General features: G+C 41.9%; 1 protein-coding gene across 3 annotated transcripts in view; it reads left to right on the top strand.

Moving 5' to 3' along the window:
* The window catches only part of ESR1 (estrogen receptor 1), a 270964-nt gene that overhangs the window by 19574 nt on the left and 227731 nt on the right, over positions 1-23659 (top strand). For all 3 annotated transcript variants that reach the window (XM_065931108.1, XM_065931106.1, XM_065931107.1), the window contains one exon: positions 22787-22977. In XM_065931108.1, the coding sequence (XP_065787180.1) occupies positions 22787-22977 (191 nt within the window). The remainder of the gene's footprint in view (positions 1-22786; positions 22978-23659) is intronic.

Here is a 23659-nt window from a genome sequence, read left to right as displayed (position 1 = left end):
ATTGCAGTATTTGAAATCTAGGAAGGATCTTAGGTGTGATTCCCACCTCTTTATTTTCCAGTTGAGGAAATTCAAGTCTAGAGATGTGAAGTGACTTCCCGTAAGTTCCCCAGTTAGTGTGGGCAGAGCCAAGGCTAGAACCTATGTCTGCCTTCTGCCTCCAACCTACCACTTCATACGGCTGGAGGTGTGACCAGCTTCTGTTCACTGAGGATTTCAGGGCCATGCCCTACTCCTTGTAATTCTGTCGTGGAGAGTAGAAATGGAAGCAAAGTGGAATGAAGGAATGCCTGATGCTGATCATGACAAAACCGTAACAATGGCTTAATGCCATTGTTATCAGCCATTCCTGTCTAGACAGGCCATCAATTCAATTGGTGTTTGTGGTCCTTGTGAGAATTTTTTATCTTGGTTTGACACTACAGTTTTAAGAATCTGGGAGACTTTTATATTTAGATCATCCTGTCAGTTCTAATAATTATACAATCAGCCCTCTGTGTCCACGGGTTCTGAATCCAATTAACCACCCATGGAACATATTGGGGGGAAAAAAAGTCCAGAAAGTTCTTAAAAGCATAACTTGAATTTGCTGTTCACAGGCAGCTATTTACTCGCATTTTATCATATTCACAACTGTTTATTATATTAGGTGTTATATAGAGTCTAGAGATGATTTAAGGGTCTTTGGTAGCTCAGACCATAAAGAATCTGCCTACAATTCAAGAGACCCAGGTTCAATCCCTGGGTCAGGAGGATCTGCTGGAGAAGCGAATGGCAACCCACTCCAGTATGTGCATAGGTTACATGCAAATACTGTGCTACTTTATATGAGAGACTTGAGCATTCATGGATTTTAGGTGGGAGTCAGGGTGGAGGTGCCCCCAAATCAATCCCCTGCAGTCGAATGTTAAGGGACAACTGTATCTTGTTACTTTGTGATGGAAGGTTTTCCTTTTTTGTTTTCTGTTTTTCTTTTTCCTGAGCTCAAAGGTTCAAGGTTACCTTACTGGACTTCTCTGGAGACTTCTGCTGACTCCTTTCAGATTTCTAAAGCAGTTGGATGCTATTTTTGTTCCATAATTACCAAAGTGAAAATGGAACTTGAATTATTTCATAATAGATATTTCACCTCAGTATTGGCAAAATTAAAAAATAATTCAATCTGTGCTTGATCCAGCAGCCTCGTTACAATAGACAATTTTTATAACAGGGTCCCATGTTGAAAATCTTGTGTCTTTTTTGGGACTAATTGCTAAACCTAATGTTGGTTATACACTGTTTACTATTAAATTTTCCCCCTTGTAGTTAATATTGTTCCAGGAAATGAAATGTAAGATTAATAAGAATGGCTATTGATGGAACTGTATGTCCTGAGTATAATTAATGTTCCTGATAAATGTGTTAAAGAAGGGCATGGCTGATGGGTTATAACTGTACTAAACCAAGATAATTTGAAACCACTTATTCTGTAGAAATTTATATTTCTAAGGTTGGGATTTATAGCTAAACAAAACTATACTATTTTTTCAATTTCTTTTTTAAATGAGTTAAAGAACTGTTAAAATGGTCAATTAATTAATTGTCAATTAACTATGCTTACATTAACATTCAGTGACTTTTTGTTCTTCATGGAAAGGATGACTTTCACACGTGTGAAAGAAGAAGAGCTTGAGGTTGCAGAAGTTCCTATAGACTTCTTGAGGTTACCTTTCCCATTTCTTTTCTCTTTTGTAAAACGTTGTAGACCACAATGTATTTTATTCCGACTGTGAAAATGCTATCAGCAGCCTCTCGGCAAAAAGACTTTCACTGAGAAGCTGACGACAAAGCTTCCATAGTGATTTGTGGAGAGCTTTGGCCCTGAATTCTGAATTCTGATGGCTCCTCGCAGCCTGGGGATGCTACATACAAAGGATGATCAGGTCAATGGTGGCTGTTTCTAAGTCAATATTTCTCCTGAGAATATGATCATTTTAATCTTCTCAAGGTCTAGGCTAAAACTCTCTAATTGGATCTACATGACGGAGAACAGCAGCAGGTGGACGGAAAGTGAGAATGATCAATTAATATGAGGCCACAGGCCTCATGGTGCGATGCGAGATCGTGCTCAGCTTGGAGTGAGCTTCCCTTCGTTGACCTAATCCACGTGAATCGGATGGTGCATTAGTCTTTTGAACTCCTAAATAATTGTAGTAAATGAGTGAGCATTAATTAAATGTGAAATCCCATTGGCTTAAGAGTTAATGCATGTTCAAAATTGCCTAATTTTGTCCAAAGCAGTCTTTTGTCTCTTGAGGAGAAAAGCGTGGTTAAGCCTGTGATGTAACCTTTCCCACTGTCCTGAACTCAACTCAGTCATTGCTGCCAAACTCATGTATCTCTGCTGCCTGCTCTTAAAAGCTTCGTATTTTGGATTGTCCGGTGTATATAGGGTGCTCAAGTGAATTTGAATTTCAGATAACAAACAGAAAAACTTTTTTAGCATAGCTATGTCCCACATGATGTTATGCTAAAAGATTCTTTGCTGTTGATCTGAAATTCAGCTTAACTGGATGTCTTGCATTTTTATTGGGTAAATCTGGCAGCCCCGGCCATGTTGCCTCACTGTTTACTGCGTTTCATTTTTGAAGCCTGAAGGTTATGTTTTATGGCTCTCTCTTCCAACTAGTACACAGATGTCTGCCTGTCTTTTCCTACCAGGAAAGGAGGAACACTGATGAGGAATCTGCACATTTAAATAGTTGTCATCATTCTTGATTATAATTAAAGACATAGGTTTAGAGTAAACCCAGAATGACATAGCTGTTCATTCTGTTACTCAGAATGATAGAGTACAAGGGAAAATATTACAATACAATATTACAGCATTATAATTCTGCATGAGGAGAAAACCAAGGAGTAAGGACCTAGTTTAAAAAAAAGAGATGTGTCATCAGAGTTATTAATTAGATAGTTTTGTGAGTAAGTAATATAGTGAGTGAACTTTTCTTGGTTGTTTGGAGGGAATTCTCTTATTTTTGCAGCATTGTGATTGATTTCAGAAAATAGTAGGTTAGAAAAATTATTCTTGGAAATGCTTTCCAGAATGTGAAAGATTTAGAAGAAAAAAATACAGCTTCTATCTAGATAGAACATTAAACAGATCTGCACTCCTTTCTTCTCTATTTCTTCATTTTTTAGCATGTTGAGGTGGCTGACTCCCTAGCAGGGGGACTTGAGCTTGGTGGTGGTGGCTTGCTGCATGAGGTACCTCGATGCATGGCTACAAACCAGCTTGTGGGGATGGCATGTGGCTTGAGGACCTCCAAATGCATGGATACTAGGGGGCTTGTAAAGAAATCAAGGCTAAGGCGGGGGGGGGGGGGAAGATGCTTGGGAGGCAGTGAATTGAGGAAGTGATCTAGCCATCTTCTGTGTATGGCTGGATAATTGTGCGTGTGTAATTTTCTGGAAGGGGGGAGTCCTCAGAAGTCTTTTGGGTGAGACCATGGGGAACAAAGTGTGAGTGAGAAGCCATGAGTCTTTGGAAACATTTCCTTTTACTCCGCCCTAACTCAAGGACATTGAACAGCTCCCAGAGGCACACGCCAAGGCATAGCTGGGGTTGGTGGGGTGGAGCGGGGAGAGTTGGAGCAAGGTTCTCAGCCGCTTGGGAAACTTGTTGCTTGAGCTGGTGGCAGCTGAGGCCACTGGCTAACAGCTGAGGGATTTTGTCCCAACTGGATATGAGCCAGATTTGAACAGAGCACTGGGGATGGGAAGGGAATAAATGGAAGGTTGGCTTGATTGTTTCCTGCTTCATAACATGCTTCTACCTTGCAGAACTATGGCAGAAGAGTCAAGAGCATTTCAGAGCTAAATAGAATGAGTATACCACTTATAAGGGTAGTAAAGATGTGTAATATTGACTTCCCTCTGACCAGTGCCAAGTCCTGCAGGAAGATTGAGCAAGTGGAGTAGAGACTGGGAATTTGATCCCTTCCACCAGAGATGTCATATTGCTTCTGACTGCATCTTCTAGAAAAACCCATCAGAGGGTACTGTCTAGAAACTGGAGGAAGTTCAAGAGGCTGCTCTCTAGAAACGAGAGGAAACTGCAAATGCAAAGGCTAGAATACACCAGCCTGTGCCGGGAGGCCTGAGACACTGATGTTTCCAAGGAGTTTCAGAGCAGCTGTTTTCTTTTTTCTTCATCTCATTGTATTTCTTAATTCAATTTTCAGGATCAGGTCATCTAAAAATCATCCAAAAATTCTTCTCTGATAAACAATATTCCTCTAATTTATGACTATTATTTGATTATACAAATGAACCAAGTCTTTAAAAAACAAATTCTGCCTAATCCTGAGCAGATGTGTAGAGCAGATCCCTTCTGGAGAGTCACTGTCACCTCAGAACCCCAGCCCTGACCTTCTTCTCAGCCGGCGGTGTTGGGGATCTATATCTGAACTCTGCACGGAAGCCACTGTGGAGGTGAGGATACAGGACGGGCCCTTTATGACCAGTCTGTAATCCTCAGGTTTGGCCTTCAGGAGTGTCGGGATGTTCTGGAAGGTGTGGGGTGGTTGTAGGCCCAGGGTGTCCATCACGTGGTAGTCGATGTCAGTGGCCAGCTGCTTGGTGGAGTTGCAAAGCCCAGCTCCATCTCCTGGCTACTTGACACCCAGGCTGTAGACAACTGTACTCTATTAACTTTGATGACTTCCTGAGCGCCACACTGGACCATTGGTCCAAGGAGTATTTGAAGTCACGGTTTGCCATTCTGATCGAGAATCACCAATGTAGTCTGTCTGACATACTCCTACTTCACCCTGGTGATGTTGTAGCACCTCCACCTAGGTGCACTGGACGGCTGACTCAGTTTGCCCATTCATTCAGTCAGTATTTATTGTCCGTCTACCCTATGCCAGGCGCTATTCTAGGCACCGGGAATAGACCAGTGAACAAATCAGACCGATCAGGAAAGGTTCCAATATGAAGACAATGCATAAGCAAAGATTTGAAATAGGGGAGGGAATGGTAGCAGGAGAATCTCTCAGGGAAGAGTATTTCAGGCTGAGATCGCAGCAGTGAGAGGATCCCGAGGCAGGCGTGTGCCTGCTGTGTATGGGACAGGGAGGCTGGGATGATGGGGCGGAGTACCAAGTCAGAGGTGAGGGTGGAGAGGAGTGTAGGCCTCAGAGTGAATAGGGCCTTTGTGGACCATTGATGGGATGCTGGCTTTTCCTCCAAATGAGTGGGAGATTCATCAGAGGGTTTCAAAGAGTGGAATGACCTGCTCTGAACTTTTATTGTGACTGGCTTAAAACCTTTACAAAAATGGAAAAGCGCAGTGACCCTTCATGTTTCCATCACCCAGCTTTGACCATTATAATATTGCTTGTCAATATTTCTGTATGCATTTCTAAAGGATGGGGACTATTTTGTAAAAATGCAACTATAGTATGATTATCATATTTAAAAGTTAACAATATTTCTTTAAATATCGAGAATTTGAATTGATTTATACTTTGAAGATCAAACTGATAGGATTTCTGACAGCTTTGATGCAGCTTGTGAGAGAGGAGTCAAGGATTAGATGGTAATTAAAATCCTTTTTAGTGTCATACATTTATTGGAATGCTACTATATATATATACTTCAAACTAGGTCTTTTAAAAATTAATTTATTTTAATTAGAGGCTAATTACTTTATAATATTGTGGTGATTTTTGCCATACATCGACACGAATCAGCCATGGGTGTACATGTGTCCCCCATCCTGAACCCCCCCACCTCCCTCCCCATCCCATCCCTCTGGGCTGTCCCAGTGCGCCAGCTTTGAATGTCCTGTTTCATGCATGGAACTTGGACTGGTCATCTATTTCACAATGGTAATATACATGTTTTAATGCTATTTTCTCAAATCATCCCACCCTCGCCTTCATCCACAGAGTTCAAAAGTCTGTTCTTTATATCTGTGTCTCTTATGCTGTCTTTCATTTAGGGTCATTGTTACCATCTTTCTAAATTCCATATATATGCTTTAATATACTGTATTGCTATTTTTCTTTCTGACTTCACTCTGTGTAATAGGCTCCAGTTTTATCCACGTTATTAGAACTGACTCAAATGTGTTTTTTACTAGCTGAGTAGTATTCCACTGTGCCTGTGTACCACAATTTTCTTATCCATTCATCTGCCAGTGGACATCTAGGTTGCTTCCATGTCCTAATTATTGTAAACAGTGCTGCGATGAACACTGGGGTACGTGTATCTTTCCATTCTAGTTTCCTTTAAAGATTAACATCAGCATCTGACTTTGGGATTTTTAGTTTCTTTTTGTAAATATTACCAATACTATAAATTCTTCAGCTAGAGAAAATATTGGTATTGCTATTTTCAAATGTGGAAAAGTAGCACAGAATTGCTCACTTCTTGAGTGACTTATTCTAAAGTCCCTTAAATGGTGGTTTAGAAAATCCTGGTAAACTGGGAATGACTTACCCAAACTTGAAGTTTCTTTTGCTCTATTATCTTTTCTTCTCTAGAAGAAATTTGGGCAGACAATCAGACATATATTTGGACAGATTCCTAATCTTTCAAGGTATTTTAAATTATTTAAAGAGCTGCCATGGAAATAGTTCCATGTATTATATAACTCAGCTGAATTATTAAATTGAATTTAAAGAAAATCAAAAGATTAATTGGCTGCTTCCTATATATTGGATGTCATTTACAAGGATTTCAAGGTCTAACAGGCATGAAACCTTGGAACTGTAATTGCGATCAGTGTAAATGGAGGCAGAGAGAATACCAGGTGTAGAGGTAGTAGAGGGAAGAAATGAGTCTGGATGTGATCAGGAGTTCTTCTGGCTTGCAGGGGCTGGGCAAGGATATTCTTGGCAGGAAACAATATGAGCAAAGGCATGAGAAGAGTGAAGGCATGGCAAGTTGGGAAGAGCATGCAGTTGGCTGCTGAAGTATGTGGTACCTGGCTTGTAGATAAAGGAGCAGCAGGAGATGAGTCTGGAGACAGAGGTCAAGCTTTTGCAGAGAGCACTTTGCATCTTTCCCTCAGTCAAAGAGGTAATAACAGCATCTGAAAACTCCCAAACTCTCTGCCAGTTGCAGAATCACTGACCCCAGTGGGGTGTTTCACACACACCTACCCAATCTTGTCCGACGTTTGTCCATGAGCCCTACGTCATCTGCGGCTCCGTCAATGTCCCAGGTATTCCTGGTGTCTCTGGATGACACTGTCTTCAAATGTTGCTTCTGCTACAACTCAGAGTGATCTGTGTCTTCTCAGAAGTAAGCAAAGTATCAACAGCAAAAGAATAGATTGCTCATTGAGCTTGCCCCCTGCAGTGTGGGCATGCGAAGTTGATTCAGTTGTGTCCCACTCTTTCTGACCCTATGGACCATAGCCCACTAGGTTCTTCTGTCCATGGGATTCTCCAGGCAAGAAGACTGGAGTGGGTTGCCATGCCCTCCTCCAGGGGATCTTCCCAATTCAGGGATCGAACCTGGGTTTCTCACCTGAGTTGGCAGTGGGTTCTTTACCACTAATGCCGCCTGGGAAACCTCCTGTAGAGTGGATTGGAAAAAATCAAAGTAACCCTGCAGATTTGTTTCTAGCTTCCCTTTCTAAGAGAGCTCTTAGTCCCTACCCAGAGATGTCAACATTTCTGGTCACTGATTATGTTGGAGAATTTGGCCATTGAGGAAGTTTCTGTGCTAAAGAACCTCTGTTCTTTTCAAACCATATCCAAATTGTCTTCTGTTCCAGAATAGTTCATTTGCTTGGCAACTCTCTCTCCAGCCATGCATGCTAATCTAAACAGAGCCCCAGGAGATGAATTATGTCTCCTTTGTCATTGATAGCTCAGCTATATTTTCTTCTACCCAGGTTCCTACCTCAATCATTGATAGAGCTCAGTGAACTAAGAATATGTCAAGTACACAGATGTATTGAATATGTCCCTCCGTTTCTTTATTTCTCTATTTCTTGTCTTTTTTCCCTCTAGTTTTTTTCCGTCCTGTTTTTTCATGCCTCATATTAGTGAGAAGTGACATTTCTGTGGGCAAGCCACTTTCACAGTTAGGAACACAATGGGCATCACTGTCAGCTCTCTGATGAAATGGGTGTTTGTCATCTTTGATCGGTCATGGGACTGAACACTGAGCAGGCTTAAATACAGTGCTAGGGCCTCTTACCAACTTATCTTTTACACATTTTATTACTCTTGGGAATGAGTTTTGAAAAATGGGCTGTGTACTGGCGAGACCCACTGAAGAAACCCTAGCTGCTTACAGATGTTATTCTTGGTCGGAAACATGGTCACCCCGCGTAGAGGCTGGAAGGCAATTCAGAAAACATAGTTGAGACTTCTCATTTTACAGACAAGCAACTGAGACCCAAAGAGGTTGGGGCCTTGCTTAAGCCATGCAGCTGTTACTGGCAGCTTTTTATCTAGAACCCGAGAGTTCTGACTCAGGGTAGAATTTTTCCACCACAATACCCTGCCTCCCTAATTGAAGTTTATTACATTTGCAGCTCTGTGATCCCTAATGACATACAGATGACATACAGATTCCCAAATAATTTTTGTAAGGAAAACTTTCCATGTGCAACTCTAGACGTGTTTGTGTGGTCTTTTTATGTGATGATATATTATCGTTCTATCTCTTGGATGGACTCATCAGTTTACAATTTATGGAATGATTTATGGATCACATTCAAAAGCAAACCAGAGGCCAGTGGTGGAGCTCCAGGACTGTTTTTGGTGTTTTGTGCCTGGAGTGCCTTTTCCCAAAGGCCCAACTCTTCCTCCTTGAGCTTGAGCTGTCAGCTTTCCTAGGAAAAAACCTATTCTTCTCTTCCTTCTCTCCTTCCTGTTCCTCCTCCTTCTTTTAAATCTGTCCTGTGTCCTAGGATGCTCTGTGGCTGGTAATAAGTAGACACTTTCCCAGTGCTATTGAATGAATGAATGAATGGATTTCTTAATGTTTCTGCCTGTGAGTAGATTAGTCCTCTGCTGTGGTAGTGTCCTGTCTTCTATGGAAATTAGACTGGGAGTCAAACTTGTTCTAAGGAGTGAAAGTTGCTCAGATCCCATGGACAATACAGTCCATGGAATTCTCCAGGCCAGTATACTGGAGTGGGTAGCCTTTCCCTTCTCCAGGGGATCTTCCCAACCCAGGAATTGAACCCAGGTCTCCCGCATTGCAGGTGGATTCTTTCCCAGCTGAGCCACAAGGGAAGCCCTTGTTTTAAGAAGGTGTGGTGTGAAGCCTCTCTCCTTAGTTACCTCCCTCGTGTTACCCATGTTTCTCACTCCTTGCTTCTTCTTTGGGCTCCTCGTCCTCACTGTTCATTAGCACTTGGAACTGGTTGGTACAAGCAGAGAAGGGAGAGGTGATGAAACTCTGATCACATCGATGGGTGGCACATTAGTAACTGATAAAAGATAAAAACATATTGGCTAAATGGGTTTTTTTTTTTTTTTTTTTAGGGAATTTTATGCCAGGTTTTTCTTGTTTCCCATTAGTGTGGAAAATCAACACTTGCTTGTATTGTGGGGGTGAAGATTTTTTTTAAGTGAGTGGGAAAACCTCTTGACATTTTACAGAGAGACTTAAGTTTTGAATAGCAAATGCTAATATTCTTTGTGCATAAAGAATTTCAGGACTCTTGTATATGAGCACTAATGACACCTCGCTTTTTCTTTGTGAGTTCAAATAGGCATTTTCTGAAATCATATTTTTAGGAGATATTAAAACTTTCGTCAAGATGTTCTTCTGTATGACTGTCAGCTCCATTAGCTCTGTTTTCATGGAACTCAACAGAGTTCTCAACCTTTGCACTACAAACTGAATTAGCATTTTCCCTTAAAAAAGTGTTACTGGCTTTGTAATAAATAATTTTGGACAGTTTCTAATGGGATTGCTATTTTTGAGTTTAGCGATGAGATATGAGGTAATGACTTTGTTCCTAGTTGTGACACTGTTGGCTTGGGTGAGTTGGGGTGGAGTTCTCAAGGATTCTCTCTTTTCTTCGGGGAGTGGGGCTCTAGGATCAGACTGCCTGGGTCCTTGACACCATCCTTTTCTGATTGGATGACTTGGTGAGTTAGCTAATCTCTCTGTACCTTGGTTACCTCATTTTAAAAACAACTGCAGTTATAATTGCATTGCTTGGGATAATTTTGAGGGCCAAATGATTTAATTCCATGAAAGCACTTAACATAGTGCCTGCCATAACTATCAAGTTTGTGTGAAATTTTGCTTGCCTGCTCCTCCAGCTCCTCTTATCTTGCTAGACCAAGGGTCACGCTGGGTTTTCCAGAAGTCCAGGGTGTGGTCTGAACTTTGGGCTGAAGCTGAAATAGCAGCTATAACTCTCTCCCTGGATAATTTCATAGTGTTGAAGTGAACTGCATTTATCTCTAGTCATTTTTTAGGAGGAGTTTTCTTTTGTACTGTTTAGGGAAGGATGTTATCTGCCTCTGTTTATTAACCAGAAGATACAACAAATACAAATAAAAATTATACTCATTAAATGGATAGTGTGAGGCAAGAGATAGAGCAACTTTTCAGATAAGCAGTGTAAATGAGCTAGAGTCTTTCTGATAGAGCTGAAAAGACCTATATTTGTCATCCAGAAAATAATTTTTAACCGGTGTGTGTATGTGCTCAGTTGCTCAGTTGTGTGGACACTTTGCAACCCCATGGACTGTAGCCCACCAGGCCCCTCTGTCCATGGGAGTTCCCAGGCAAGAATACTGGAGCGGGCTGCCCTTTCTTTCTCTAGGGATCAAGCCCATGTCTCTTGTAGCTCCTGATTGGCAGGCAGGTTCTTTACCACTGAGCCACTTGAGAAGCCCCTTTACTTGTCTTTCAGAACATAACTACCCTCTGTTTCACTGGGCTGCCCAGATATGACCCAGGACTTATTTAACTCTAGCTTTTCTAAAGATGGGATTCAGGGTTTTTGTTCTCTAGACTCTATGATTTTACATCAACTTGTCTACTCTTTTCAAGAACATATATGTACTGCCATGGAAAAGAAATGGAAATCATATTAAAATCCAAAAAAAAAATTGCCTAGAGAGTAAAAATACCCATAAGTAAGTTCTGGCCAAAGGCATGAACCACCTCTAGTTGATACCCATTTATGCCGATATTTAAAGCAGAGAGAGGTACATAAGGAACCATGTTCTGATTGATTTGTATGTTGGTACACACACAGGCATCAATCATTGGTTTCTTGTTCTCTTGATACAGCATTCTGGTACTGCAATAGCTGTGTCTCTTGCAAAGTTTTTCTTAATTCTGTACTGATTAATTTGTCCAGTAAATTTTGTTGGATACTTTCTTGCAAAGTACCATACCAAGTGCTTTGGGAGGTGGAGATGAAAATACTTGGGCTTCCCTGGTAGCTACCACTGGTAAAGAATCTGCCTGCAATGCAGGAGACCCCAGTGTGGTTCCTAGGATGGGAAGATCCTCTGGAGAAGGGATAGGATACTCACTCCAGTATTCTTGGGCTTCCATGGTGACTCGGACGGTAAAGAATCCACCTGCAATGTGAGAAACCTGGGTTCAATCCCTGGATTGGGGAGATGCCCTGGAGGAGGGCATGGCAACCCACTCCAGTATTCTTGCCTGGAGAATCCGCAGTGGACAGAAAGAGCCTGGCGGTCTACAGTCCATGGGGTTGCAAAGAGTTGGACACGACTGAGTGACTAAGCAAAGCACAGCATAGAAAATAGAGGATAGTTTCCATATTGTTGAAAAGCTTACAGCCTAGTTGAGAAGGCAAGACATACAATATGGATCATGTAATCCTACTCATTCACAGTCAGCTATCAAATACTTACTACTAGTTGTCATTACTGTGCTGGAAACTCGGAAGCAAAGATGATACAATTAGGATCTCTTTCCTGGAGACTCACAGTGAATACATATAATGAGGAGGAGGATTTCAGAATAGTTATGGATGTGATACTCTAGGAGTGTATGTTGACTCTATTGAGAAATTCAGTGGTTGCTACCTGAGAAGGGGCCATTTTCACTAAGATTTTTGCTATTTGGCCAAGATAGGAAGCAGTGTGGACAAAAGCTCAGACATGTGCTAGTCTGTTTGGGGAAGTCAGACACTTAAAGTTAGCCCAGGGAGGAATAGGGAGACTGGACAAGTCAGAATGTCTGATGCTAAGGAACCTGCATTTCTCCCATGGACCTGGATAGGCACTCTTAGTCCAAAGTCTTTTAAGATCTATCATGGACTTACTGGTGAGTCTTTTGGTGGCTCAGATGGTAAAGAATCCGTCTGCAATGCAGGAGACCCTGGTTTGATCCTTGGGTCAGGAAGATTCTACTGGAGAAGGGAATGGCAACCCACTTCAGTATTCTTGCCTGGAGAATTCCATGGACAGAGGAGCCTGGCAGGCTTCAGTCCACGGCAAAGACAAGACTGAGAGAATTACACTTTCATTTTTCATGGACTTCAGCACGCCCATAAACACCCCAAAGATTATAAGCAAAATGTGTGTTTCTATAAATAAGGGCATTTTCCTGGAGTCCACTCAGAGGAAGAAGGTTAAGAAGCCTTATGATAGATGCTGAAGAGATGTGATGGATTTCAAATCGAGTTCCATTTTGCTCTTGCTGTGATATGGAGGACAGGGTTGTGTTGTGGGGATTACAGGCAGCAAGTTGGGAAAACTTTGCAGAAACGTCACCGCGTCTGTACCTTAACTCAGATGACAGATGTTTATCAGTCACTTACCTGTGTGTCAGACTGTGCTGAACATGAGCTGGGAGAAACCACGTGGAGTAAGGTCGCTGCAGTTCTGCCAAGGGGGACGTTACAGTGTATGAGGTAAGATAGATCATTAAACAGAGCACAACCAAAGTATTGGTCCTTTGCTTCAATTATTTACTTATGTACTTGTTCATTCAGCAATTCTTTCTTTGCCAGGCTGTCTTCAGGCCTTGGGGAAAGGAAGCTCATGTTCGGGAAAGACACATATTATGTTAATGTTAGCATTCGGTTTGGTATCAGGTGGCTGTAAAGAAAAACCAAACTATCATTAGGGTGAGCAGTAATAGGAGGCTTATGTTAGGCCAGGAGAGGCTTTCTGAGGTGAGAAACCCTGCTGGAGGGAGGAAACATGTCAGGAAAAGAGTGCTGAGACGTGTATGCACTTGGTCTTTGTGGAGCAGCAGTGATTTCAGGACCTGGAACTTGGTGAGTGAGAAAAGGAGCGTGAGGAGTCAGGGGAGAGTGCAGCCGGGGAACAGACGGTGCTGGGCCTTTGAATTTTATTCTTGGTGTGGTGGGGAGCCATGAGGGTTTTGAATCAGTTCAGTTCAGTCGCTCAGTCTTGTCTGACTCTGCGACCCTATGGACTGCAGCACGCCAGGCCTCCCTGTCCATCACCAACTCCCGGAGCTTACTCAAACTCAGGTCCATTGAGTCGTTGATGCCATCCAACCGTCTCATCCCCTGTCATCCCCTTCTCCTCCCACCTTCAATCTTTCCCAGCATCAGGGTCTTTTCAAATGAGTCAGTTCTTTGCATCAGGTGGCCAAAGGATTGGAGTTTCAACTTCAGTTGAAAAGCATCAGTCCTTCCAATGAATATTCAGGACTGATTGCCTTCAGGATGGACTGGTTGGATCTCCTTGCAGTCCAAGGGGCTCTCAAGAGTCTTCTCCAACACCACAGTTCAAAAGTGTGATTCTGACTCCACTCTGTATGTGTGCATGTTTTAGCACACCACCAATGCCACGAACTCAGTTTTGACACTCGCTCCCTGGAGGTGACATCAGATCCCATATGTTAAGGGTTCCGTCTCATGAGACCCCCTCACTTTAAATGCCGGTCACAGGCAAGCGCCGGTCATCACCTGTGTTTCTGACCAACTGGCTTTAAATCCAGGGTTCTGCGTGGGTTTGATTAATTTGCTAGAAAGGTTCAAGAAGTGAGAGAAACCTCTTTCTTGCTGAATTACTGGTTTATTATAAACATTTGACTCACTCGCTCAATAGCCAGAAGGAAGAGATGCATAGGGCCAGACATGGGGAAGGGGCACAGAGCTCCCGTGCCTCTCCATCACCCCACTCTCCCCAAATCTCCACGTGTTCGCCTACCCAGAAGCTCTGAACCCCATTCTTTTGGGTTTTTATGGAGGCTCCATTACATAGACACAACTGATTAAATCATTGGCCATTGGTGATATATACAACCTCCAGACCCTCCCTTTCCTCCTGAATCAGGTGGTAGAACTGAAAGTTCCAACCCGCTAGGTTTGGCTGGTTCCCCTGGCAAACAACCCCCCTCCTTACGTGGGGTCCAAAAGTCACTTCACTAACATAGCAAGAGACACCTTTTTTGCTTTCATCACTTGGGGTTTTAGGAGCCCTGTGGCCTTGCACACACCAACTATATATTTCTTATAAAAAAAAAATCACAATATCATAGGGAGTGAAGACCTCTACTACAATCGGGGGAGTTTGGGGTCCATCTAACTTAGCTCATGAGGGTCAGCAAAGCCCCCTAGAGGAAGTTAAATTTAAACTTTTAACTGGAGGATGAATATGAGTTCTTCAGCGGGTGAGGAAGAGACTGTTCTAGGCAGAGGGAACAGTATGCTTGAATGCCTCAGGTGGATCACTAGGCCAGGGGCCAAGACTGGGAATGCAAGGGTAAGAGCAACCTTTGGGTTAAAGATTCTGACTTCAGTTATGTACACATTAAGGTTGAGGTTTCTTTGGGTAGATCAATAGGAGCTGCAGTGGTCATTAGCATCTAGGTCTGCTGTCCAGGAGAAAAGTATGAGATGGCAGTTTCGTGTGGCCACACACAGGGCTGAGATATCCACGAAGAGCTGTCAGCTGAGAAGGTGAGGGCTGGAGGCAGAGATTCAAGGAATATTGACATTTAGGAGCCTGGTGAGGGAAGAAAATGCATAGGAAGTATTAATAGTGGTGGAGTAGTCGCCAGCGAGATCTAAGTTGGTGTCCAGAGAAGTGGTGAAGACTTAACCTGCTGTAAGAATTTAAAGCTAAGCCAATATGAGCTAGGATACATAAAATAAGCCTTATGGAATGTGGGAAGGAAGCTTGGTTTTATCTGATAGCTGAGATGTCTAGATGATAGGCAGTGATTATGTGGGGAGCCTAGTGTGAGCAGTCTCTCAGAGGTGGATTTGAGGAAGCTACAGAGATCAGTACTGATTGGAGCAGGGGATTCAGGCACTTGGGCTTAATTTTATTTGCTGATGATTTTTTAACTAGAATTTCGCTGGTTTATGACTTCCCTAAAATTGTATGTAGAAGACTGAGAATTTGTTTATGTGTGTTTTCTAGATAGTTTCAGAATTTTCATTAGATCATCAAACAGGTTCACGAACCCCCAGAAGGTAAATGATCTCTGGGTATAGGCAATGAGAAGTCATTGAGAGATGAATGTTGTCTTTTATGACACTTCTTTGGGCGTTGGTTGGCAGGGTGAGTTTGAGGAATGATGGGAAATTGAAACTGAGACTATGAGTTGTGCAGGCATGTCTGACTCTTTGTGACCCCATGAACTGTAGCCTGCCAGGCTCCTCTATCCATGGAATTTCCCAGGCAATAATATTGGAGTGAGTTGCCATTTCCCTCTCCAGGGTATCTTCCTGACCCAGGGATCAAGCTCCAATCTCCTTCATTGCAGGCAAATTTTTTATCTTCTGAGCCACTAACAAGAGACAGACATAAATTCTAGTAATTGAGACATGGAGTATTGTTTCTCAGGCAAGAATGATGAAAACCAGGAATGCAAAGAAAGATAGGCCTTGTGTTTTGCAGAAACGATGGACTAAATTTGATTATGGATTAGATGCAGGAGGTACATTTAGCAAATGTTTATTAAGGACCTGCTGTGTGTCAGTTAAAATTGGGAGTTTTTATTTGCAAGTGAGACATGGTCCCCACCTTCATGGACCTTCATGGCCTTCACAGGGAGCATATATTTGTCAATAATCACTCAAACATAGGGCTAGAAATTGTGGTAAATGCCATGAAAAGAAAGTTCAGGGAACTTGGCTCACAGTGTTGGGAACTTGGTGAGGGAAGCTCATGAAATTATTCCACTAGCACTCAGTTACTCCCACATTTCTAGAGAGTGGGTATTTGCTGGTTCCTTTAGTTTAACTTTGCAAAAATATTTCCTTTAGAAACCAAGTCTTTAAATTTTTTTTTTTTTCTTTTAGTGCTTGGCTAATCAGCGGAATAGAACTTTTGGATGGCTGGTACCATGATTTATGGTTGGAAAAACAACAGTATTTGATTACACTGAGCTTCAAACTTTTCCTTTGATTAATGAAAATCTTCCCGGCAAATTCTTTTTATTAGGCTCTGTTTTTCACTTGGTCCAAGAAAGTCCACTCTCTGACCCCAATATGAATGCCTTCCAACATCTCTCTTAAATCATATCAAATATGTAATATCAGTGGGGCATCCATTTGGAAATATCAGGTTGGCCAAAACGTTCCTTTGGTTTTTTTAAGTAAAAACAAAAGACACACATGCCGAAAATGTTGCTTTTTTTTCTTTCGTCTAAAATGGCTGACCCCAAATTCACCAGTTCTAACAAAATTTTTTTAAAATGCTCACTGATATGACAGCTGTTGCATTACTGTCTAACAAAATTGTTTCAAATGATATTAAAGAAAACAGCTAGAGCTGGCTAAGGGAAAAAAAAATCAAACTTTTTAGCCAACCCAATATTTAATTGTCAAACTGATGTAATGAAAACGGAACTAAATCTAAATCAGTTGTGTTTCTAGTTTCCATAGGCACAGTGGTGGTGTCTTTTGTTATCTGATGTTCTCCAGCTTCTGCTTTTCCCCTGCCTTTGCTTTATTCCACTCTTTAGTCATTTATGTGCATCAGAGTTGCAACTTGTTAAGTCACTGATGCGAAACATTCCTCCATGTCTCACTCCAGCGTCTACCCTACTTCTTCTCAGAGAATTCTTAAAGGTATTCTGTAGGGCTAAAGAACAGCCACAAGACTGGAAAAGGTCAGTTTTCTTTTCAATCCCAAAGAAAGGCAATGCCAAAGAATGCTCAAACTACTGTACAGTTGCACTCATCTCACACACTAGCAAAGTAATGCTCAAAATTCTCCAAGCCAGGGTTCAACAGTATGTGAACTGTGAACTTGCAGATGTTTAAGCTGGATTTAGAAAAGGCAGAGGAACCAGAGATCAAATTGCCTACATCTGTTGGATCATCGAAAAAGCAAGAAAGTTCCAGAAAAACATCTACTTCTGCTTTATTGACTATGCCAAAGCCTTTGACTGTGTGGATTACCACGAACTGTGGAAAATTCTGAAAGAGATGGGAATACCAGACCACCTGACCTGCCTCTTGAGAAATCTGTATGTAGGTCAGGAAGCAATAGTTAGAACTGGACATGGAACAACAGACTGGTTCCAAATAGGAAAAGGAGTACGTCAAGGCTGTATATTGTCATCCTACTTATTTAACTTGTATGAAGGGTACATCATGAGAAATGCTGGACTGGATGAAGCACAAGCTGGGATCCAGATTGCTGGGAGAAATATCAATAACCTCAGGTATGCTGCTGACATCGCACTTATGGCAGAAAATGAAGAAGAACTACAGAGCCTCTTGATGAAAGTGAAAGAGGAGAGTGAAAAAGTTGGCTTAAAGTTCAACATTCAGAAAACTAAGATCATGGCATCCGGTCCCATTACTTCATGGCAAATAGATGGGGAAACCATGGAAACAGTGAGAGACTTTATTTTTTTGGGCTCCAGAATCACTGCAGATGGTTACTGCAGCCATGAAATTAAAAGATGCTTACTCCTTGGGAGAAAAACTATGACAAATGTAGACAGCATATTAAAAAGCAGAGACATTACTTTGCCAACAAAGGTCCGTCTAGTCAAAGCTATTTTTTTTCCAGTAGTCATGTATGGATGTGAGAGCTGCACTATAAAGAAAGCTGAGCGCCGATGAATTGATATTTTTGAACTGTGGTGTTGGAGAAGACTCTTGAGAGTCCCTTGGACTGCAAAGAGGTCAAACTAGTCCATACTAAAGGAGATCAGCCCTGAATGTTCGTTGGAAGGACTAGTGTTGAAACTGAAACTCTAATACTTTGGCCACCTGACGTGAAGAATTGACTCATTTGAAAAGACCCTGATGCTGGGAAAGATTGAAGGTGGGAGGAGAAGGGGACAACAGAGGATGAGATGATTGGATGGCATCACTGACTCAGTGGACATGAGTTTGAGTAAGCTCCGGGAGTTGGTGATGGACAGGGAAGCCTGGCGTGCTGCAGTCCACGGGGTCGCAGAGTCGGACGTGCTGAGCAACTGAACTGAACTGAAAGCATGGCTGATCTCTTAATACTTAGCTTGATAGACTCATCAACTTCTCATCTAAGTCTTATGAGGAAGTGTCCAGGATAAGAAATGATAAGATTTGGTGACAACTGCGGGAGAAATATGAGTTTTACAAAAAGGGATATGCTTTGGCAATTCAGCAAAAGTAAGTTAAATCATCACTTAAGATAAAGGGAAAGAGCGTGGTTAAGGCTTCTGAAGTCTCTTATTAGGAAGGCAGAAGCTGAAGACACTTAGAACAAGTTAAAGAGAGTAGGTGACCTTGGTCCTATGGAAATAAAAAAGCCCAAGGCAGATAGAGGAAGAGGAAGAAAGATTGCCCTAAGTGTAATAGAAGCGCTTGTTACTGGCGAGGTGTGAGGTTAAGAGTTCCGCGTCTGTGACAGCTGCAGTCAGGCAAGACCAGGCAGAGGACAGTGGGAGAGATGAGTCCGGGATCCGCGAGTAGCTCATCCCTGGGGACTGGTCTCACCTCGGGTTGGTGCCTGGCCCACTCTTGTGAGTCCACTCTTGTGACTCTTGGTCTGAGTCCAGACACGGGCACCTCCCACTCTGGGCCTTTCCACTGCAGTTTACCCGGCCAAGTTCGTCTGCATTCTGAGGACACAGATCTCTATCAGGATGCAGTTGGGCCAGATGAGCTTGGCTTAACTCAACAGCTTTGACTGTTGCATTTTAAGGTGCGACAGGACTTCATGGCCTGTGAGGGGATCTCACTTACCTTTTTACTTGATCTGGATTATATTATTATTATTTTTTCATGAAACCCTGGCTTGAGAGTCTCTGTAGAGCAGGGCTGAGCTCAAATGATGACTGATAGTGTTATACTTGTGAATTTCCCAGTTGGATAAAAACGTTGCCTAATGGAGAGGAGATGTGGCCTGTGTAATTTCCCCCTCATCTTCTCTGAAGCCTTCTGGTCTTACACCCTATGTCTACAGTGAATTTTCAGTACTCCAGGGCTATCTCAAAGATAAAGTGTAAACAAAGGACATTTTGCTGGCAGCACACCACTGTGCTGGGTCTGGGAAAAATGGGTTTTTGCTCTTACATCTTTTACCAGTATTCTTAAAAACAATATATGCATAGCCTATTATATTATTTTGAAAATTGTCACATTATCGACTCAGCCATTGATTAATTCATTTGATAGCAATATTTATTGAGTTCCTATTCTGGAAGAGGCTTTGTGCTATGAACACTCAGAGTTCCAACAATGAATAAGACACAGGGAACCTAGTGGACAGCAACGAAGATGAGAATGTACAATTGAAGGAGTGATGATGTTATAGGTAGCAGAAGAGAAATAAAGGCCGGCTATTGAATTCAAAACAAGGATATTTTACCTCCAGTGTGTGGGCATTAGGGGTAGCTGATAAGAGAGGAATTCTTGCATAGATGATGTTAAGTGAAATAAGCCAGTCACAAAAAGACAAACACCGTGTGAGTTGAATGGGTAAAGAGTTTCAGTTTTGTGAGATGGAAAATTTCTGGAGATTGGTTGTACACCAATGTGAATACACTTATCACTGAATGGCATATTTAAAAATGGTTAAGATGATTGATTTTATGTTATGTGTATCTTACCACTATTTAAAAAAAATACGGTATCTTATTAGGCAGGGATGGGTGGAGGATACTTAATACCTTAGAACTTTTGCCCATGCACATACTATTCATTCATTCATTCATCAATGTATATTGAAATCTTCCTATGTGTTATGTGCTAAGCTAGTTATTAATATAGGGCTCAGTACTTAGAGTGCTTCCCTCATAGCTCAGTTGGTAAAGAATCTGCCCACAATTCGGGAGATCCCAGTTTGATTCCTGGGTTGGGAAGATCTGCTGGAGAAGGGATAGGCCACCGATTCCAGTATTGTTGGGCTTCCTTTGTGGCTCAGCTGATAAAAAAATCCGCCTGCAGTGCAGGAGACCTGGGCTCAATCCCTGGTCTGAGAAGATCCCCTGGAGAAGGGAAAGGCTACCCACTCCAGTATTCTGGCCTGGAGAATTCCATGGACTATATAGTCCATGGGATAGCAAAGAGTTGGACACGACTGAGCGACTTTCACTTTCAGTACTTAAAAAGCTTTATAAGACACCAAGTTTGTGAATGTCACGCTTGCTAACCACCCCTTCCCTCTCTAGATGCTAAGCTTCTATAGTGAAATATTCACAGCTGCTATCTGCTGACTTGACTTGTGCATGAGACATGAGTAAACAAACAGTAAAAAGATTTGAGGTTATGTAGGGGGGTGTGGATGGCATGGTGATGAAATGGAAAGAGATGGGTAAGAAAATATGAGCTACAGGCAGTGCTTTCTAAGGATATTAAAAAATAAAGAACTTCTATTTGTGACTGCCAGCCCAAGAGCTAAGTCATTTAGAATGGAAAAAAATTGACAAAGTCAAACGTACTCAACCCAAGGAGCTAGTTGTTTTGTGAATATGGCAAATGTAGTTTGAGAACCACTGCCACGAAATTGTGGACATTATAAATGAGTGAGGAGAGCAGGGAAGGACTGCAAAATTTGAACTAAAAGGAAAGATGTGCATGCTAAAGTTTAGTCGTGTCTGACTTTGCGACCCCAAGAACTGTAGCCCTCCAAGCTCCTCTGCCCATGGGATTTTCCAGGCAGGAATACTGGAGTGGGTTGCCATTCCCTTCTCCAGGGGATCTTCCCAACCTGTGGTTTGAACCCAGGTCTTCCACATTGTGGCCAGATTCTTTACCATCTGAGTCACCAAGGAAGCCCTAAAAGGAAGGTTAAGGCTTGTGAATGGAAGGAATGGTGATTGTCAGGGTGGTCTGGTTATTTGGGCAGGCAGTGGAAAGCAGGACATGTGAGTTTCCTTAACCAAGAGACCCTGAAAGTTCTATCTTCAGTTCACTTTATCTCATCTTATTTTCTTTTTCTTTTAAAATGTCATAGGCTTCATTTCATTTTTCCTTCAAATATTTTTCTACTTCTTTTTTTCCCCCTATATACCCTGGAACACTGTTCATTCATTTCAAGATAGTATAGAGTGCCACCCACATACCAAGCACTGTACTGGGGTCTGGCCACATGCTCCCCAGCCCTCTAGCTTTATTCTGTCGCGCATGCCGAGCAAATCCTGGGGCCAGGGTAATTTCTGCTCCTGTACTTGGCTCCCTGAGAGATACAAACCAAGTCTCATCTACTCCTTTCCTGATCTTGTTTCTCCCTGTCTTCAAGGTATCTTCAGTGAGGCTGTTCCTTCTACCTGTGTCTTTAATCCTGATTGCTTTACTTTCCTCCCTGACTTTATTCTCTTTTTCCCTTTCTGTTCCTTCCACCATTCCCTGCCTGCTGGCCCATTCTTTTCAATCTCTGTGACTGCTGAAGTTCCCTCCAGGGAGAAAATCCTTTCTTATTTTTGTATTCTTTAGTGACAACCCTATCTCTTTCTCTTCCTGTTTGCTTCAAGTTCTCAAAGAAATGGTCCTCATTTGTTTTTATTTCCTTACATTCCATCCACTCTCCACCTACTGGGTTGTCTTGTACTGTCTACTGAAACTCCTTGCCAAGTGTTCTTCATGTCAGATCCAGCTTCACATTATCAGTCTCTCCTTCTTAAAGTTTTCTATTTCTTTAAACTTTTTGCTTCCCCATTTCCTTGGGTCTCCCAGAACTTTTTGTTTGTACTTTCTCAGTTTCTTTTCTGAGATGTGCTTCCTCCCTAAAAATTTTCAAGGCTAGTGTAATCACTTGCATTCTTTTGTTATTCTCATTCTGCATGTTCTTGAAGAGGAATATTGAATATTGACTAGTATGCTCAAGTTATAGCCAAGTCCAAACAATTGATACCTAGGGTTATCTGATGACAGTGACATAAAAATTTGAATTATCTTTCTGCACTTGTTCTACGTGGCTCATTGGTTCATCTGAGTTTCAAATGTTCCCCTTTTTTATGCTTTGTCTCCATTTTCTGAAAACCCTTAGCATGGTCTGGAATTGGAATGAGCATTGGTCTCAAATGGTTCTGAGTTCATTGTGAACCCCTAAAAAAGTGAATAAATCTAATAGAAACCAGCTAATTTCATTTTGTCATTTTCTGAATAATATATTCCGGTGTAGGCAGTCCATTTTTTAAGCAGGTTTGCAATAAACAATTTCCCCTCAAGGTTAATATAATAGGCAAACACCTTTTGCTGCAACAGACAGTTGCAGAGGTAATGAAAGATTAGCTTACATTATGATTCATTATTTCAAAATGTCAGAATAAAGTGGATCTGCTACATCTTCCAAGCCTCTTATTCTTTAGAGGATAGTGCATGTTTTACTTTTCTAATGTTAATGGATTCACTGTGTTTTTTTTGTTTTGTTTTGTTTTTTTCTCCTATTCTTTTCCCCAGGCCAAATTCAGATAATCGACGCCAGGGTGGCAGAGAGAGATTGGCCAGTACCAGCGACAAGGGAAGCATGGCCGTGGAATCTGCAAAGGAGACTCGCTACTGTGCAGTGTGCAATGACTATGCCTCAGGCTACCATTATGGAGTTTGGTCTTGTGAGGGCTGTAAGGCCTTCTTCAAGAGAAGTATTCAAGGTAATAGTGTGTTGCAAGCAACTTATCCCATATTTTAATCCTAAGAGGGGAAGCAACAGAGGAAGACATACAATCAGCCATTTGTATAAAACACTAATACCTAGTGAGTCTCTATGATAGAAACATGGAAAAGAGGTAAGGTCCCAGGAGAAAGAGCTGGCAAATGTCAGGGTAGTTGTGGCTGAGTAATTATGCTTCCTCCATCTGGCAAGATCCCAACAGTCTTGAGCAATCTAGAGGAAGAGGATTTCAATAGCTGGTTCTCTGAGACGTTGTCTGTGCCATGACTGGGGGATGGCAGGTGGATACTTGTGTGTTGTAGGCAGCTCGACTTATGTGATGCTGTGTGATATTAATTATCCATACATAGTTATTTCTCCGACTTGGCTTTGCCTATATATGCATTGTGCTCTGATCTCTGCTCCAGACCAGTTCGAATTTAACTCAATCTTTTCTTGCTCTTCTTACATTTCTTTGTTGTCTCAATGGATAACATGACCTTTTGCTAAAATGAGAAGACTCAGTAATAAGGGATGTATTATTTGTACCAAAGTTATTAAGTATGCACCCGTAACATTTCATTCATTCACTGTGTTTCTTGTATATAGTTTTCCATGTGCAGTTTCTCTGATAGACTGCCAGCTACATTTCTTTTCTACTCCAAGAGTGTCTATACTTTTGC

Source organism: Muntiacus reevesi, chromosome 3, assembly GCF_963930625.1.
Source record: "Muntiacus reevesi chromosome 3, mMunRee1.1, whole genome shotgun sequence".
In the NCBI taxonomy this organism is placed as follows: domain Eukaryota; kingdom Metazoa; phylum Chordata; class Mammalia; order Artiodactyla; family Cervidae; genus Muntiacus; species Muntiacus reevesi.
This window is presented reverse-complemented; position numbering and strand designations above follow the sequence as displayed.